Source organism: Haliotis rubra, unplaced genomic scaffold (assembly GCF_003918875.1).
Source record: "Haliotis rubra isolate DU_JTF1 unplaced genomic scaffold, ASM391887v1 Scf157, whole genome shotgun sequence".
NCBI lineage: Eukaryota > Metazoa > Mollusca > Gastropoda > Lepetellida > Haliotidae > Haliotis > Haliotis rubra.
In genome coordinates, this window is record NW_025765525.1 from 1,496,105 (window position 1) to 1,514,577 (window position 18,473).

An 18,473-nucleotide genomic window follows, 5' to 3' on the forward strand; every position below is an offset into this window, starting at 1 on the left:
ATAAAAGGTCATTGGGCGATACATTTTTTGTTGTTTCAAACATCAATACAGCACTCTTTACTTACATTATATTTCAGCTTCCATTTGTTTGCATAACATTCAGTTACATCTAGCAAACATTGTAGTCCCTTGGGTTGGAGCTGGTAAGGGGTTGTGTCATCAGCTAACAATAAGCTGACATTTTCCCCATGGGAGGCATAATCCACAACTTGTTCTATTAAGATCATGTAATAAGTCATTTATGTACAGTGAAAAAAGCCACGCTGATATAACACGGCCTTGCCCGACACCTTGTTTAACATGAAATTGGTTCGATTTGAACCCTGCAAAACCAACATAAGAGTGCATAGACATATAAGATAAACGAAGGAGTCTCCACATTTTACCAGATATACCAAGTTTGTCTAATTTATAAAATAGACCATCAAGCCACACACGATCAAACGCTTTTCATTGTCGAGAAAAGCACAGTATACTGGTGAGTTCTTTCGTTGTAATATGCAATGGTTTCAGTAAGTGTAAGCGCTGCCATCTCAGCTCCTGCGTTTTTTCTGAAGCCAAACTGGAAAGGGTGGGGGAAGGAAGTGTTATTATCTGTCCATTTCTCAATCCTATCTAGGAGCAGACGTTCTAAGAGCTTACTGAGGGTAGATGTTAACGTTATGCCACGATAATTAGATGGATCAATTTTGCTTTTGCCTTTACCTTTGTGTATTGGGAGAACTTCGCCAAGATTATACATAAGTGGCACGTACTCATATCTGATGATGGCATTAAACAAGGCGACAATATGAGTGATTAATGATCTCCCCTGCGTATTTTATATGTTAAAGCCGTATGTGATATGAGCTGTAGCTGATGTGAGTCGTATGTGATATGAGCTGTAGGTGATATGAGCCAGTAGGTGATATGAGCTGTAGGTGATATGAGCTGTAGGTGATATGAGCCGTATGTGATATGAGCTGTAGGTGATGTGAGACGTATGTGATATGAGCTGTAGCTGATGTGAGCTGGAGGTGATATGAGCTGTATGTGATATGAGCCGTATGTGATATGAGCTGTAGGTGATGTGAGCTGTAGGTGATATGAGCTGTAGGTGATATGAGCTGTAGGTGATGTGAGCTGTAGGTGATATGAGCCGTATGTGATATGAGCTGTAGGTGATATGAGCCGTAGGTGATGTGAGCCGTATGTGATATGAGCCGTATGTGATATGAGCTGTAGGTGATATGAGCTGTAGGTGATGTGAGCCGTATGTGATATGAGCCGTATGTGATATGAGCTGTAGCTGATGTGAGTCGTATGTGACGTGAGCCGTATGTGATATGAGCTGTAGGTGATATGAGCTGTAGGTGATGTGAGCCGTATGTGATATGAGCTGTAGGTGATATGAGCTGTAGGTGATATGAGCTGTAGGTGACATGAGCTGTAGGTGATGTGAGCCGTATGTGATATGAGCTGTAGCTGATGTGAGTCGTATGTGATATGAGCTGTATGTGATATGAGCTGTATGTGATATGAGCTGTAGGTGATATGAGCTGTAGGTGATATGAGCTGTAGGTGATGTGAGCCGTATGTGATATGAGCTGTAGCTGATGTGAGTCGTATGTGATATGAGCTGTAGGTGATGTGAGCCGTAGGTGATATGAGCTGTAGGTGATGTGAGACGTATGTGATATGAGCTGTAGGTGATATGAGCTGTAGGTGATGTGAGACGTATGTGATATGAGCTGTAGCTGATGTGAGCTGTAGGTGATATGAGCTGTAAGTGATATGAGCTGTAGGTGATATGAGCTGTAGGTGATATGAGCTGTAGGTGATATGAGCTGTAGGTGATATGAGCTGTAGGTGATGTGAGCTGTAGGTGATGTGAGCTGTAGGTGATATGAGCTGTAGGTGATGTGAGCTGTAGGTGATATGAGGTGTAGGTGATATGAGCTGTAGGTGATGTGAGCCGTATGTGATATAGGCTGTATGAACGTATGTGATACGATGAGCTGTATGTTATATGAGGTATATGTGATGAGCCCTGTGAGCTGTATGAGCTGCAAGTGATTGAGTTGTATTACCCGAGTCCTCCCTCTTGAACGTGCTGTAGCTGGGCGTGTTGTACTGGTCGCGGTTCAGACCCGTGATCTCATCCACGTTAGAGTGCAAGTCCAGCGTCCTTAGTATCCGGCGAGGATTCAGCACCCACAGTGTCTCGGGCCTTTGGTGAGATATGTCAACATTATATCTTTCTAATGAATCTCAAGTTTCGGTTCTTGGTACACATAATATGATAATTACATCACCTTAGTGATAGTGGTAACAGTATTGGTAATTATACTAGTCGTACTAGTAGTAGTAGTAGTAGTAGTAGTAGTAGTAGTAGTAGTAGTAGTAGTAGTAGTAGTAGTAGTAGTAGTTGTAGTAGTAGTAGTAGTAGTAGTAGCAGCAGTAGTAGTAGTAGCAGTAGTAGTAGTAGTAGTTGTAGCAGTAGTAGTAGTAGTAGTAGTAGTAGTAGTAGTAGTAGTAGTAGTAGTAGCAGCAGTAGTAGTAGTAGTAGTAGTAGTAGTAGTAGTAGTAGTGGAGAGTAGTAGTAGTAGCAGTAGTAGTAGTAGTAGTAGTAGTAGCAGTAGTTGTAGTATTAGTTGTAGTAGTAGTAGTAGTAGTAGTAGTAGTAGTAGTAGTAGTAGTAGTAGTAGTAGTAGTAGCAGTAGTAGTAGCAGTAGTAGTAGTAGTAGCAGTAGTAGTAGTAGTAGTAGTAGTAGTAGTAGTAGTAGTAGTAGTAGTTAGTAGTAGTAGTAGCAGTAGGAGTAGTAGTAGTAGTAGTAGTAGTAGTAGTAGTAGTAGTCTGTTGTCTACGCCGCACTCAGCAATGTTCCAGCTATATGGCAGCGGTCAGTAAATAATCGAGTCTGGACCAGACAATCCAGTGATCAAAAGCAGAGAGCATCGATCTACGCAACTGGCATACATGACTTGGGTCAACCAAGTCAGACAGCCTGAATACCGGATCCTGTTAGCCGCCTCTTACGACAAGCATGGGTTGCTGGGGATCAATCCTAGCCCGGATATCCACGGGTTCAAAGACATGTGGTAGTAGTAGTAGTAGTAGTAGTAGTAGTAGTAGTTGTAGTAGTAGCAGCAGCAGTAGTAGTAGTAATAGTAGTAGTAGTGGTAGTAGTCGTAGTAGTAGTAGTGGTAGTAGTAGTAGTAGTCGTAGTGGTAGTAGTAGTCGTAGTCGTAGTCGTCGTAGTCGTCGTAGTCGTAGTAGTAGTAGTAGTAGAAGTAGTAGTCGTAGTCGTAGTCGTAGTAGAAGTAGTAGAAGTAGTAGTAGTAGTAGTAGTAGTAGTAGTAGTAGTAGTAGTAGTGTACCAACTTGCGACAGTTCCACAGGACGCAGGGGAACCAGATGACCACCCCGAACTCCACCACCCGGAACACCAACTCGTAGTAGTTCAGTTCCAGGATCGTCATTCTGCTCAACAACAGCCAAACAACTAAACAACATCACACAGGCAGTCTCGTGATGGGAGATTCGGGACAAAATCCTTAGAGCCGTCTCCCACTGCATCCACGTTTGAAGGGATCTTTACACTGATGTAACATGAGGTACATTTTTACCAGCATTCATCACTAGGAGCTCTGATAAAAAAAGCTGTTAGGCAATAGAAAGTAGAAACTTGAAGTCTGGATTAAGTATTTTTTTAATCTTACCACAGCATCACTATCTATAAACAGTCTCCGAAACACTGTAACGACATAAGGCCCAAAATACTACTATGATACCCGTATCTCCGAGTGAGTGAGTGAGTTTAGTTTTACGCCGCTTTTAGCAATATTCCAGCAATATCACGGCGGGAGACACCAGAAATGGGCTTCACACATTGTACCCATGTGGGGAATCGAACCCGGGTCTTCGGCGTGACGAGCGATCGCTTTAACCACGAGGCTACCCACCGCCCCGATACCCGTATCTATTTCACAGCCATCACATAACTATTTATTGTTCATTGCATTATATCTACCAATAAACATGTTGTGTACATTCTTTTGCCGTGTGACCTAACATCCCCAGTACTATCTTAATTAGGAGATAAACATACTGTGTTGGAAAGTCAGAGGTATAAAACGAAATTATAATAGCTCTAAATTTGATTTAATACCGAACGCGTAAAAATTAGAGCTATTATAATTTCGTTATATACCTCTGATTTCCAACACAGTACGTTTATCTCCATTCTACCATGACCGCGTTATTAAGATTTTGCAAAAATACATACTGTGTTGGAAAATCAGAGGTATATAACGTGATTATATACCTCTGAATGACTTTGATTAACCAATCACAATCCAGTATTTACTGAAGTCATGGTAGAATCGCAACTATAGTCAAACACAGACGCACTATATCAATATGGAGAATCAAACCCGGGTGTCGAGCCAGAGACAGTCTGATATGTTTTCTATTGTGCCAGTACTTCGGTTTAAGAGTTTCAAAAGTAGGAAGCTACATCTTGTAGTTTGTTTAACGTACATATTTTTCCAGTGGTCGGTGAAGACGTCAGTGACGAGGAAGATGCCCATGAGGAACTGCAGGAGGGCTTGGGAGATGAGCCCGAGTCTCGACATAGCCACTTGATGGGGGTCCACCTCCACGCCGTCCCCCTTGAACGCCCCGTGTACCTGGGGAAACACATCACGTGACTGATGAGTGACACTAGCTCTGAGTGAGTGAGGTTTTACGCCGCTTTTTTTAAAGCAATAGTCCAGCAATATCACGACAGGGGACACCAGAAATGGGCTTCACACATTGTACCCATGTGTGGAATCGAACCCGGGTATTCGGCGTGACGGGCGGACGCTTTAACCGCTAGGCTACCCCACCGCCCTGAGTGAGTGAGTGAGTGTGAGCGAGTTGTGTTCCAGGAATACCACGACAGGAGACACCAGCAAATGTCTTCACCCATTCTTCCCATGTGGGGATAGAACCCAAACCTTTGGGGTGAAGCGCGAACACTTTACCACTAGGCTAGCCATCTTCATAATCCAGGGCCCTGTTCCTCAAAGCGATCGTAGCGCTACGACTGTCGTAAGTCTATGTTAAAGTATGGGAGTTACGATCATCTTAGGGTTACGATCGCTTTGAGGAACGGGGCCCTGGATGGAGTGACTTACCTTGAAGTAAAGCTCCACGCCGTAGATGAGGAAGATGACGACGAGGATGATGGAGAGGACAGCAACAGCGCCGTTGTACGCCTTCAGACCCAGGTCCTGTATATAATGCAGATACAAGGGTTCAGTGAAGATGCCAGGAATCGACTATCAAATATTTTATGAAAGGGAGAGGCGGGCGGCTGGGATTTTCGTTAACGAATATTGCTAAAAGCGGCGTAAAACTTTACACACTTATTCACCCACGTTGTTTTTAAACATGAAGATGTTTTCCCCAATATTTGGCGACATTTTCGGTGTCTTATAAAAAAACAAATTATGCTGCCTTTAAAACAGTTGTGTTTGTACACTGCAACAGCTGACGAGCATCGTTCAATAGAAAATATTGCACAATATATGTTACTGGATGGCCCATGAATAAACAAAATAAGCACGACCTTTGCGTTTCTTTTTTTGAAGAGTGTTTATAGCCCCCAAGCAAAAGCAAAATGAAATCCGGACCTTCACCTCGTCGTTGGGTACGATCTCGGTGAGGACAAGGACGGCACACAACAACAGGTAGAGCACGACGTTGAAGAGGACGAACACCAGAACCGACTTGCTGAGGAACGGTGGCGTCTCTCGCCGGCTGACGTGCACGTCCTGAAACAGAAGACTAGATGCATCACTTGGTGCCACGTTGAGACCATCCGTATTTTTCAGTTGTTTCTCTTCTTTACCCTCAATTAGTAAAAGATCGGGCAAAAAAACAACAAAGTAAATAAAAAAAATAATGAAAATGTTTGAACATATTTAAATGCGTGCTTACACATGATAATCATTTTCATTTGTTTCGAATACTTGATTTAATCTTTAAATTTGTAAAATAAGAAATCTAAGAAATGTTTTCAACCTAAAATTCGTCGGATCCTGAGTTTATGTACACATTTAAAGGGTGTCAGAATTGCAAATAAACATGGTCGCGAGTGCAAAGCTGTCCAGGAGGCAGATGTGTAATTCGCTTCCCCAAAAAATGATATAATTATAAACCCCAGCTCATTTCTCCGCCAAGAAGATGACAAAGGACGCCCCCGAATTCACACCCCGCATATCAGATCGTAAGGGACGCCAGATATAAGGATCGCCCCTCAAACCCCGCCCTTACCTCGGACCAGGGACAGATGACAAAGGACGCCCCCGAATTCACACCCCGTATGTCAGATCGTAAGGGACGCCAGATATAAGGATCGCCCCTCAAGACCCGCCCTTACCTCGGACCAGGGACAGATGACAAAGGACGCCCCCGAATTCACACCCCGTATATCAGATCGTAAGGGACGCCAGATACAAGGATGAACCTCAAGCCCCGCCCTTACCTCGGCCCGAGCAGACCTTTGTCTCCTCTGTGTGCCAAAGCCAAAGCTTAGATGGTTTGGGAAAAGAACCTTTTCCTTCAACGCAGCAACATTGTGGAATAAACTGGCTTGTGACTTGAAAAGAATTGAAAATCTCAGCACTTTCAAAAGGGCTTTAAAGACCTACCTGTTTAAACAGTTTTACAACACTGCCTAATCTACAAATTACAAACTTTGTACATACCAGTGGAGTTTGTTAGCGCTATGAGCATTCACCCAGTGAATGGAGTTTAGCGCATTATAAATGCACTTATTATTATTATTATGTTTTACAGATTAAAGATTGTATGCAGCAGAGAGGGTTCGGGTGATCCTGGCACAGTCAGGCTGGTAAGGCTCATCATCAGCTCAGGGCCCTTGCCCCCTCTACACGCAGCCCAGACAGCGAATGGGACTTCTCCCAGGAAACGCTGCCTAGTCGAACCCACCAAGAACTTTCCGGAGAATATGAAGGCTCCCCAACACTGCAGCCTTCTGCATTACCCACAGTGTCAGAAGGGCTGTACTCCCGGTGGAGAACCCGGGCACTCTCCTGATCTGCGCCAAGAGATCAGGAGGTACCAAACCAAGGGCACCGAGAACAATGGGGAACCTGGCGACAGTGTACTTGGGATGCAAGCGAGACATTTCAAAGGCGAGGTCCGCATATTTATCATGCTTTTCCTGAATCTTGCGAATCACATTGGTGTCAAAAGGGACAGAAAATTCAATGATATAAATAAATTCATTGGCTTTATCAAAAAAGGACAAGATCAGGTTTGTTGGCAGGAATTCTTCTGAGGCAGTACATGGGCCTATTCCACAGAAGTTTGAAAGCATCATTTTCCATGACGCCCTGGACATGTTCAGGGTCGTACCATGGATGGACCTCGGACTCAAAGCCACAGGCATGTCGGAGACGGTAGTAAAAGCAACGAGCCATGCCATCATGTCGTTTAAGATATGCTGTTTGTGCCAAGGAAGGGCATCCACTGACAAGGTGTTGGACAGTCTCCGTGAATTCATTGCAAAGTCGACATTTCATATTGATATTTTCTTTAAGAATCACATTTAGGCGATTGCGAGTGGGAAGTGACTGGTCCTGAGCAGCAAAAAGAAAGCCCTCAGTTTCACATTTAAGACCAGACAACTTCATCCAGGCGAAGGAGTCGGTGGGATTGCTATTCTGTTCAACACACTGCATGTACACACGATGCAATGGCTTCTCACAAAGCTTCTCCACAAAAGACCGACTCTGGGCAGACTTGGTGAAGGACTTCACCTGGTTTACTCCCATCACTGTACCGTCCAGCAGTACATCGCCATCATATTATTATGATAAGGGATGCCCCAGAATCCCCACCCCGTTTATCAGATCGTAAGGGATGCCAGATATAAGGATCGAACTTCAAGTCCCGCCCTTACCTCGGCCCAGGAGCAGATGATGAGGGAAGCCCCAGAATCTCCACCCAGTATATCAGATCGTAAGGGATGCCAGATATAAGGATCGAACTTCAAGTCCCGCCCTTACCTCGGCCCAGGAGCAGATGATAAGGGAAGCCCCACCCAGTATATCAGATCGTAAGGGACGCCAGATGTATGGATCGAACCTCAAGCCCCGCCCTTACCTCGCCCCAGGAGCAGATGATAAGGGAAGCCCCAAAATCCCCACCCAGTATATCAGATCGTAAGGGATGCCAGATATAAGGATCGAACCTCAAGCCCTGCCCTTACCTCGGCCCAGGAGCAGATGATAAGGGAAGCCCCAAAATCCCCACCCCGTTTATCAGATCGTAAGGGATGCCAGATATAAGGATCGAACCTCAAGCCCCCTACCCCTTACCTCGGCCCAGGAGCAGATGATAATCGGAAGCCCCAAAATCCCCACCCAGTATATCAGATCGTAAGGGATGCCAGATATAAGGATCGAACCTCAAGCCCCGCCCTTACCTCGGCCCAGGAGCAGATGATAAGGGAAGCCCCAAAATCCCCACCCAGTATATCAGATTGTAAGGGATGCCAGATATAAGGATCGAACCTCAAGCCCTGCCCTTACCTCGGCCCAGGAGCAGATGATGAGAGAAAAGCCAGTGATGAGGAAGGGGAAGTAACCGCACCACAGACAGTTGGCCACGTACTCCGACATCCACCACTGAAACATTGACCACAGTCGCACAGATTAGTCGTAAATTCCAGTTCACCATGACGCTGAATAATTTGATCGTTCAATAGAATTTTAGCATTTAAATTTTAAATACTGTGACATGAAGAGGCATGTTAACATGTGGCATGAGTTGATTGTGGCTGTCGTGATACTACTGGCAAACAAGGATAAAGTTGGACCGGCGCAGAGAACGCATTTACGAGAAGTAGGCGGTGCACGGCAATGAGCAAACCCACTTGGTTGCGGACAACCTGGGGCCCCTTCGCTCACAATGGCAAGCGCCAGTGGGCGGTACTCATACATGCTAATAGGGGTCAATTGTCAGGTCGGTGCTCAACTTATCCTTGTTTGCCAGTACCTGCAATCAGCAACACCCGGTGTCGTCTTCTGTGATACACCAGGGGTGAGGTACATACAGTAAAGACAACACTGAGTTTACATAAAAACTAGGCCCCTCTGAGGGGCGGACATATATTGACATCACTTACCCGACCCAGAAAGTAGGCCCCTCTGAGCGCGGACGCACATATTATAAGCAGGTACAGCAGCTTCTGCACCGTGATACCACACGCACTCCTCCAGGACTTCCTCTCTCTCTGATGCTCGGACACAATACACAGTAGCTGGAACACAGAGGCAACCGCTAGATACCAGCATCACACATACGTACATAGTCGACCTACCAGGTGCTATATAGAGCATGAATTCTAGCACAAGTCTAAGATTTGGTCTGAAATTACCCTGGGCTCCGATACATATTTTTAAATATAATAAGTGTCAGTCTAATAAACGTGCAATGTACTTATGCCAATACTATACGTCACACTGACCATGGGGGCATACATACAAAAGGATGTGATGCACATGCAGACAAACAGGTGTGATGTATAGACAGACAGGTGTGATGTACAGTAAGACAGGTGTGATGTATAGACAGACAGGTGTGATTTACAGTCAGACAGGTGTGATGTACAGTCAGACAGGTGTGATGTACAGTCTGACACGTGTGATGTACAGACAGGTGTGATGTACAGTCAGACAGGTGTGATGTACAGTCAGACAGGTGTGATGTACAGACAGGTGTGATGTACAGACAGACAGGTGTGATGTACAGACAGACAGGTGTGATGTACAGACAGGTGTGATGTACAGACAGGGTGTGATGTACAGTCTGACACGTGTGATGTACAGACAGACACGTGTGATGTACAGTCAGACAGGTGTGATGTACAGTCAGACAGGTGTGATGTACAGACAGGTGTGATGTACAGACAGACCGGTGTGATGTACACACAGACAGGTGTGATGTACAGACAGGTGTGATGTACAGACAGACAGGTGTGATGTACAGACAGACACGTGTGATGTACAGACAGGTGTGATGTACAGACAGGTGCGATGCACAGTCAGACAGGGGTGTGATGTACAGACAGGCAGGTGTGATGTACAGTCAGACAAGTGTGGTGTACAGACAGACCGGTGTGATGTACAGACAGGTGTGATGTACAGTCAGGCGTGATGTACAGACAGACAGGTGTGATGTACAGTCAGACCGGTGTGATGTACAGTCAGACAGGTGTGATGTACAGTCAGGCGTGATGTACAGACAGACAGGTGTGATGTACAGACAGACAGGTGTGATGTACAGACAGACCGGTGTGATGTACACACAGACAGGTGTGATGTACAGACAGACAGGTGTGATGTACAGACAGACAGGTGTGATGTACAGACAGACACGTGTGATGTACAGACAGGTGTGATGTACAGACAGGTGCGATGCACAGTCAGACAGGTGTGATGTACAGACAGACAGGTGTGATGTACAGTCAGACAAGTGTGGTGTACAGACAGACCGGTGTGATGTACAGACAGGTGTGATGTACAGTCAGGCGTGATGTACAGACAGACAGGTGTGATGTACAGTCAGACAGGTGTGATGTACAGTCAGACAGGTGTGATGTACAGTCAGGCGTGATGTACAGACAGACAGGTGTGATGTACAGACAGACAGGTGTGATGTACAGTCAGACAGGTGTGATGTACAGTCAGGCGTGATGTACAGACAGACAGGTGTGATGTACAGACAGACAGGTGTGATGTACAGACAGACCGGTGTGATGTACAGACAGGTGTGATGTACAGTCAGGCGTGATGTACAGACAGACAGGTGTGATGTACAGACAGACAGGTGTGATGTACAGACAGACAGGTGTGATGTACAGACAGACAGGTGTGATGTACAGACACGACTCGCGGACAAGCATGACAGACACACACTCACCAGCTGGATGGTGACCACGCAGCACACGATGGTGAAGATGGAGCCGAACGCCACGAAGTACTTCCGGTTTACCTCTTCACAGCCCGTGCCAGCGTACTGAACCTGGTGGGGAGTGGAGCAGGACACGTAACGATACTAGTCATCGAACATTAACTGATTCCCCTCGTTTCTGTTTGCGCCAACGCTCATGACGTACCAGAAACAACCCGTGAGAACATCGGACCTTTCACAACACAGGGAGAGATATCAGAATTGACGTGCTGGTACCCGTTCAACAAAGTGATTGTAGCGCTACGACAGTCGTAAGTCTACTTTAAAGCATGGGAATTACGATCATATTAGAGCTGATCGCAATCGTAAGTCTACGTTAATGTATGGGAGTTACGATCACATTAGCGCTACGATCGCTTTGTGGAACGGTACCCTGGACGAAGTGAAAGTACTATATAAGTTTGCCTTAGGGGACACGGGGGCACAGGTGGCCAAGTCGTCCAAAACGCTGGAATTTGCTGCGCAGAGTTGCGTACCTTGGACTCGCCAGAAACCTGGTATCGCAGTTTCGAATTCAGATTCGCCCCGATTATGTATCTCGGTTTGTCTGCCCCATACCAATGCTCTTTAGTTCCAGCAAGGTTTTAAACGTCGGTGACCTGAATCACTTAGGACTTTCCTTCCATATCAAGTTGACACCTGATATAACTGTAATACTGTTCAAAGGGTAGGGGAGACCGGAGACAATTGTAACATTTTTTACTTAACTTGTAATTCGATACTGGTCGACCTATCCCAAAGTTAATCGGTACTAACTATTACATTGGCATCTTGGTTTTATAACTCTGTGTCATTTGAGGTTCACGATCATGTCGTTACAAAGTTAGTACGTATCAAATGCAATGACTGCAAGTGTTACAACTGACCCAAGGCACGGGGCAATTGTAACAGGTGGATGGGGCAGTTGTAACAATGAAGGTTCTAATGTAACAATTTGTTTATTTTCCAAATACAATCAAAATAATCTCATTTAGTGTTTGACATTCAATGCGTTTATTGAAACCATTCGCACTTCCTTTCAGTTCGTTCTTCCCGCTCTTTTATCTTTGCTTATGTCACTTCCGGTTATGTTATTTTCCAATGACGTCATGTGTCTACTTCTGTTTACGTCATCATTTGTTCATCCATTGATTTTTAGATTCACACAGTGAGTCTATCCTTTTTGTCTCCTGCAAAAGTTATATTTTCCTTTCCTTCCCTCCCTCCCCTTGCCAGCCATCTCTTTCTTCTTTCTGTTTCCAGATTGTACATTATTGGCAAAGGGCTTGTAATGTATGTGCTTATATGCCTATGCCAATAAGTGTTAGGGGTGGCCTGGGTCTTGTGGCTGCAATCATTAATACTTAGGCAATATTCTAAATTATGGCAGGACGGCTCTTCAGCCGGAATCTGTTTAACTCTCTGCTTCTCAGCGGATAGGAATCCTTTGGCTTTGCCTTATTATTGTCTGCTTTTCAGCAGAAATATGATTGCTCTATTTGCTGGTGGCAACATTGTTGCCCATTGCTGCCGCATTCTAACGTACTTATTATTTATTAGGGCAGCCCACAGATCAGCGTCACCTCTGACCTTGAACCCAATCAATATTCTCTTGTTCTTTTACTGCTTTCCTTCTCAAGGCATGTATACATATCTTCTTTCCGAAGGATGTGTTTCAATAAAATGTGGAAATATGTCATCTTGATCAATTGAGGTGGAAATAGATTAACATTAAACCGTTGTCATCCTCGACATTTAAATGTATATTGGCGTGAAATTCTTGTTTTGGTATGCCCAAACTATAATAAAAAGACTAACACCAAAAACTTTTACCCGATGGATAATTTTTGAAAAACTGTGACACTGAAAATGGTCAATTAAAGAATTAACGTTAAACCTTCATCATCATTTGATTGTCAATTTGACAAGCAGGAAATTCTACATGAAAAACACTATAAATCTATATTCAAAATGAAGAGTTTCAGCTTTAATAAAATTTTTAACAAAAAAACCCAATTTCATGCAGCACCAAGGAAAATTAAAATAATGTTAATTCTTTAACAGTTTTATCAAAGTTTGACCATTTTCAGTGTCACAGTTTTTCAACAAGTATCCATCGGGTAAAAATTTGTGGTGTTAGTCTTTTATTATATTTTGGGCATACCAAAACAAGAATTTCACGCCAATATACATTTAAATGTCGAGGATGACAACGGTTTAATGTTAATTTATTTCCACCTCACCTCAGTGTTACAATTGCCCCCGATGGTAGCTAGTAGCCACGTTTCATGCAATGTAACATGTTAACCACTTTGAGATTCTCCAATATTTCTACTTCAAAATATGTCGTAATACCTCAATTTTACGCTCTAAAAGTTAATCTCATACCAAACAACATTTGCTGCATTAAGAACGTTTCATCAAGTTTTGTGAAAAGTGTACATGATTATGTGAAAAACGATTTTTCGTCAACTGTATCTCTCCATGTGCAAGCAGCTGAAAAACGCCCAGATATGTACCGCAGGAAAACAAATACAGAATCTCACCCAAGTGTCTACTGATATCAATTATATCAACACGAGTTGATAAAGTTACAAATATCCGAGGCTTGCCGAGGATTTTTTTACCTTTATCAACGACTGTTGATATAATTGATATCAGTAGACACGAGCTCTGTATGATTGGCATTTAGAAGTTGGTGACTAATAAGAAAGTAAGATTGTTTATGGATAACAACTGTACTACCATTAGACTTGCAGTGCAGCGATGTCATAGCATTGTGACGTCATCAAGTTGACGTGATCTCCTAGGAGATATCATATGATCTCACACAAGCGATATCTCCTGTGGAACACAGTTTTGGGTGATAAAGAGAATTATTACGTACGAGGGCGAACTTATCGCGGTTCATATTTTTCATACGATGCCCTAGGGCAAAATATCACTTTGCCATGGTGACGTGACGTCATGAACAAGGCTATGACGTCACGTTTCTTCTGTGATGTTGCGTTCAACATGCTACGACAGCGGGTAGCCAGCCTATGTTTGAAAGTAGATTTGGGTTTATTTACCTCAATTTGACGACTTCGGTAATAAACAGAATATTACATTCGTGCCCATGTCATACTATGTTTACGACACTCGTGCCTAAATATCGGTATATCCCTCGCTCTCGCTCGGGAAATACCAACATTTAGGCACTCGTGTTGTAAACATAGTATGACATGGGCACTCATATAATATCCTCTATGTAACTCTACTCACCTACACTATGCTGGAGCGAAAACGTTTAGAGTAATTGCCCTTGTTACAATTGCCCCGTGTTACTGACAAAAATGATTGACCCCGGTCTCCCATATCTAACCCATCTCACTCACTAACATGAGCAAGTTCCAACCCACTTATGAGCTTCCCTCCCAAAACAAGCTGCCACGCCTTGTAGTAACTGAAATACCTTAGAGAAGCTCAAACCTAAGTCACTCACTCACTTACCAGACAGACACATTGCCCTTGCTGGCACGCTCCGTGTCTGGAACAGTTCTGCTGACAACCGCCGTCGGCCCACAGATCTCCTACTCCCATAGCTCCAACGCTGGACATCTGTGTACAATGGTATAAATGTAAATGTCAATACCATGGCACTATCATGTTTCCTCAGAATGTACGAGGGGATGTTTGGTAAAAGGTGGTGAAAGGTTTCGCTGGTCATGCCTAAGATCCGCGTTCGAATCCCAACATGGGTGTTGTGTGAAGCCCATTTCTGGTATCCCCGTCGGGATATGACTGTAATATTGCTTTAACGGGGATGGCAAACAATAACAATAATGATATTTAAAATTCGAATGTCCATAACGGCTTTTCAGTAGTGTAATTGGCACTTTCTTGAAGTTGGGTAGTCTAGTGGTTAAAGCGTTGGCTTGTCACGCCGAAGACCCGGGTTTGGTTCCCAACATGGGTACAATGTGTGAATTCCATTTCTGGTGTCCCCCGTCATGATATTGCTGGAATATTGCTAAAAGCGGCGTAAAACTATACTCACTCACTCACTTTCTTAAAGCGATAAGCTAATTGTCAACACAGCATGAACCCAATGTCACTCACAAACTCACGTAGTAAATGAATGTCACCAAGTGGGACAATGAACATAGAACTTTTTAGTTTCAGGGCAAGCTGAGATTTCATAAAACATATAACCTAAAGGCCAGTCTTGATAATCAGTCGCAACAGATTCCTATAGTGAAAGGGCAAAATAGCCACGACAATGACATGAATGGACATATGAAAGTCAGTGATGCCACCAGGTGTCCGTGTAAGAAGTAAGCATGACTTAGCGGTTGCTACAGACACATTGTGAAGAAGTAAGAATTTTTTCTTAAGGTGTAGCAAATCTTAATTGTGTTATATAATCAATCGCAGAGTTACTTGTTTTATTTTGTCTGTATTAATGACGGTGTCCTCCCATTACGCAGACAGGCGGTTCGCAGACGCCTTAAAACAACAATATTTACGGTTCAATGAACAGATTAGCTACTACCTGTTACCTACACATTATAATGAAATAGTTCAAATAAATACACAAGGAAAAAGTAGAGCTATAATATTTACTTTGAAAATGACCGAAAAGACATTAATTTGAATTTTGATTGATGTGATATGAAAACATTTGATTTTCATAAACATTTGGGTTTAACCTTTTCGTCTAACAGGAGTTGGCGGCATCATATTGAAAACATTGTCAAAAAGACATCTAAAATGACTGGAGCATTTCGGAAATTAAAGTTCCTACTAAACAGGAAAACACTAGTTTTTCTTCAGGATTTACTCCCACCTGTAGTAGGCAACCGGACAAGCTATAAGTTAAGAAATTCCAATAATTTTAGTCAACCATGTACAAGACTGAGGTACTCAACATCATCTTTTATTCCATCAGCAGTTAAAATGTGGAATAATATTACCTTAGCTGTTAGAAATTGCGACTCTGTTGCATCATTTAAATCTTATATCCACGTGAAAGAAAATTGTGCACCTAAATATTATTCATATGAAATAAGGATGCTAAATGTTTTACACACAAGATTACGATACAAAATGTATATGATGAGTACACTTAATTATGATTTCTTTAGAATAAATGTAAAAAAATGACGCGACATGATGTGAGAATGTGTTTCATTACTTCCTTGAATGCCCATTGTATACTATTCAAGGACATAAACTGTTACAATCTTTAGAAGATATTGTTAAAGTTAGAACACTGATTGGTTTTTGATCTTATATTACATCAATTTTGAGAAGAGAAGACAGATTAACATCTAATAACAACAAAGTTCTATTTACACACAATCAAACTTCTCAGTAACGAACCTGTTTCAGGCTCACCGTACTTTACTCACTACACAGTGGACTGTTCCATTATACCCGTAGGTGTTACCCTAATTAACCTTCTTGTTCAGTGTCTGTCAATCGACTGTCTGCCAAATGGGTGTCTGTCAATTGGGAGATAACCGTAATGACGGGTGCCTTGCAGCAAGGTGCGGTTGCTACTGTTACATTGCGAAAAAGGAAGTAAGATTTTTTTCTTAAAGTATAGAAAATATGTATGTTTCATAATCAGTAGCAGAGTGAGTGAGTGAGTGAGTGAACCAGACAGTACAGGGGTACAAAACCTGGATAGTTGCTTAATACACCTGCAGCGCCTGCACACACAGTAAATAAACAACCCACAGCCGGTTCAGTTTGGTTGTGGCGCTTTCTAAGTTTTCAAAAGTTAGAGATCCTAGTCGTTACTGTTATGCATGGGTTCGGTGATTCTAATTTACGAAATGTTGGTTACTCCCGACTTGGTTTTAATAAAGAAAAATTTTGTATAAATATTTATAAAACTTTATCTGCATATTCAAATGCCTAATATCCTCGATTACAACCCCTGCGTTTGTTATTTTAATTTCCGACAATGATTTACTAAGACCCACCTTTGTTACTGCAGTTAAAACAGTTTAAAAAATGTTTCTGTTCAATGGTTCTGTGACAAAATGTCGTATGCGTACGGTAGATCTATCGTTACCCAAAGATAGCAGGATTCAGGACATAAAGAATTCCCAGCGTTTAATCGAGAGCAGGCGTTGTTTACTTAAAATTAATGTTATTCATTTGTATACTGCATTTGTGTAGCACAGCTCAGAAGCGCTGAAATAATTATTACCCAGGATAACCCAAGCTGCCTGTGAGGCGCTAGAAGGTATAGAGTCGCATGACTTATCCCACTGGGTACCCATTTTCTGCTGAGTGAACGTAGGAATGTATTTTATTTCCGGACAACCCATTTTGACAGAGTAATTACGGTACTTTATCAATAGGCATTCTCCGACGGGCATCGACCCACGGAATGGGATGATGGGCGACCCAGACGTGGACTTGGGACGGAGGATCGGTTACCCAGACTTCCATACCGTGCGGATGGTCATAGATTGTTGATAAAGGCGTGACTTAGGCGACGCAGGTATCTACGTCGTCGGTTTGCATGTAATTTATCATTATCAGTACAGCTGTACACGAAGCAAGATTAGTAAAAACTATGTCAAGATCAAGATTTAGTTTTATCTGTAACTGACTATGACACTGTGAATATAAATGTGAATGACTGGATGGGTAGGGTGAGTTGGTGAACGGAGGGTGAATAGGTGCTTGGTGAGTGAGTGAGTATGGTTTTACGAAGCTTTTAGCAATATTCCAGCAATGTCATGACGGGGGACACCAGAAATTGGCTTCACACATTGTACCCACGTGGGGAATCGAACCCGGGTCTTCAGCGTGACGAGCAAACGCTTTGACCGCTAGGCTACCCCACCACCCCGGTGAGTTCGTGAACGGAGGGTGAATGGATGCTTGGTGAGTTGGTGAACGGAGGGTGAATGGATGCTTGGTGAGTTGGTGAACAGAGGGTGAATGGATGCTTGGTGAACGAAGGGTGCATGGGTGATTGGTACGTTTGTGAACGGAGGGTGAATGGATGCTTGGTGAGTTGGTGAACGGAGGGTGAATGGATGCTTGGTGAGTTGGTGAACAGAGGGTGAATGGGTGCTTGGTGAGTTGGTGAACGGAGGGTGAATGGGTGCTTGGTGAACGAAGGATGAATGGGTGCTTGGTGAGTTGGTGAACAGAGGGTGAATGGGTGCTTGGTGAGTTGGTGAACGGAGGTTGAATGGGTGCTTGGTGAACGAAGGGTGAATGGGTGCTTGGTGAGTTGGTGAACAGGGTGAAAGGGTGCTTGGGGAACGAAGGGTGAATGGGTGCTTGGTGAGTAGGTGAACGGAGGGTGAATGGGTGCTTGGTGAGTTGGTGAACAGAGGGTGAATGGGTGCTTGGTGAGTTGGTGAACAGAGGGTGAATGGGTGCTTGGTGAGTTGGTGAACAGAGGGTGAATGGGTGCTTGGTGTTTTGGTGAACAGAGGGTGGATGGGTG

General features: G+C 43.5%; 1 protein-coding gene across 2 annotated transcripts in view; it reads right to left on the reverse strand.

The window, feature by feature from the left end:
* The window catches only part of LOC124271086, a 31,901-nt gene that overhangs the window by 10,064 nt on the left and 3,364 nt on the right, over positions 1-18,473 (reverse strand). Inside the window, exons 2-10 of one of the 2 annotated variants that reach the window (XM_046706160.1) lie at positions 14,504-14,611; positions 10,982-11,083; positions 9,186-9,320; positions 8,590-8,685; positions 5,668-5,802; positions 5,164-5,259; positions 4,523-4,671; positions 3,365-3,463; positions 2,070-2,209 (exon numbers count right to left, since the gene is read on the reverse strand). In XM_046706160.1, coding sequence (XP_046562116.1) covers positions 2,070-2,209; positions 3,365-3,463; positions 4,523-4,671; positions 5,164-5,259; positions 5,668-5,802; positions 8,590-8,685; positions 9,186-9,320; positions 10,982-11,083; positions 14,504-14,611 — 1,060 coding nt within the window. Of the gene's footprint in view, positions 1-2,069; positions 2,210-3,364; positions 3,464-4,522; positions 4,672-5,163; positions 5,260-5,661; positions 5,803-8,589; positions 8,686-9,185; positions 9,321-10,981; positions 11,084-14,503; positions 14,612-18,473 lie in introns of both variants that reach the window. The other variant, XM_046706159.1, reaches the window with a different exon arrangement.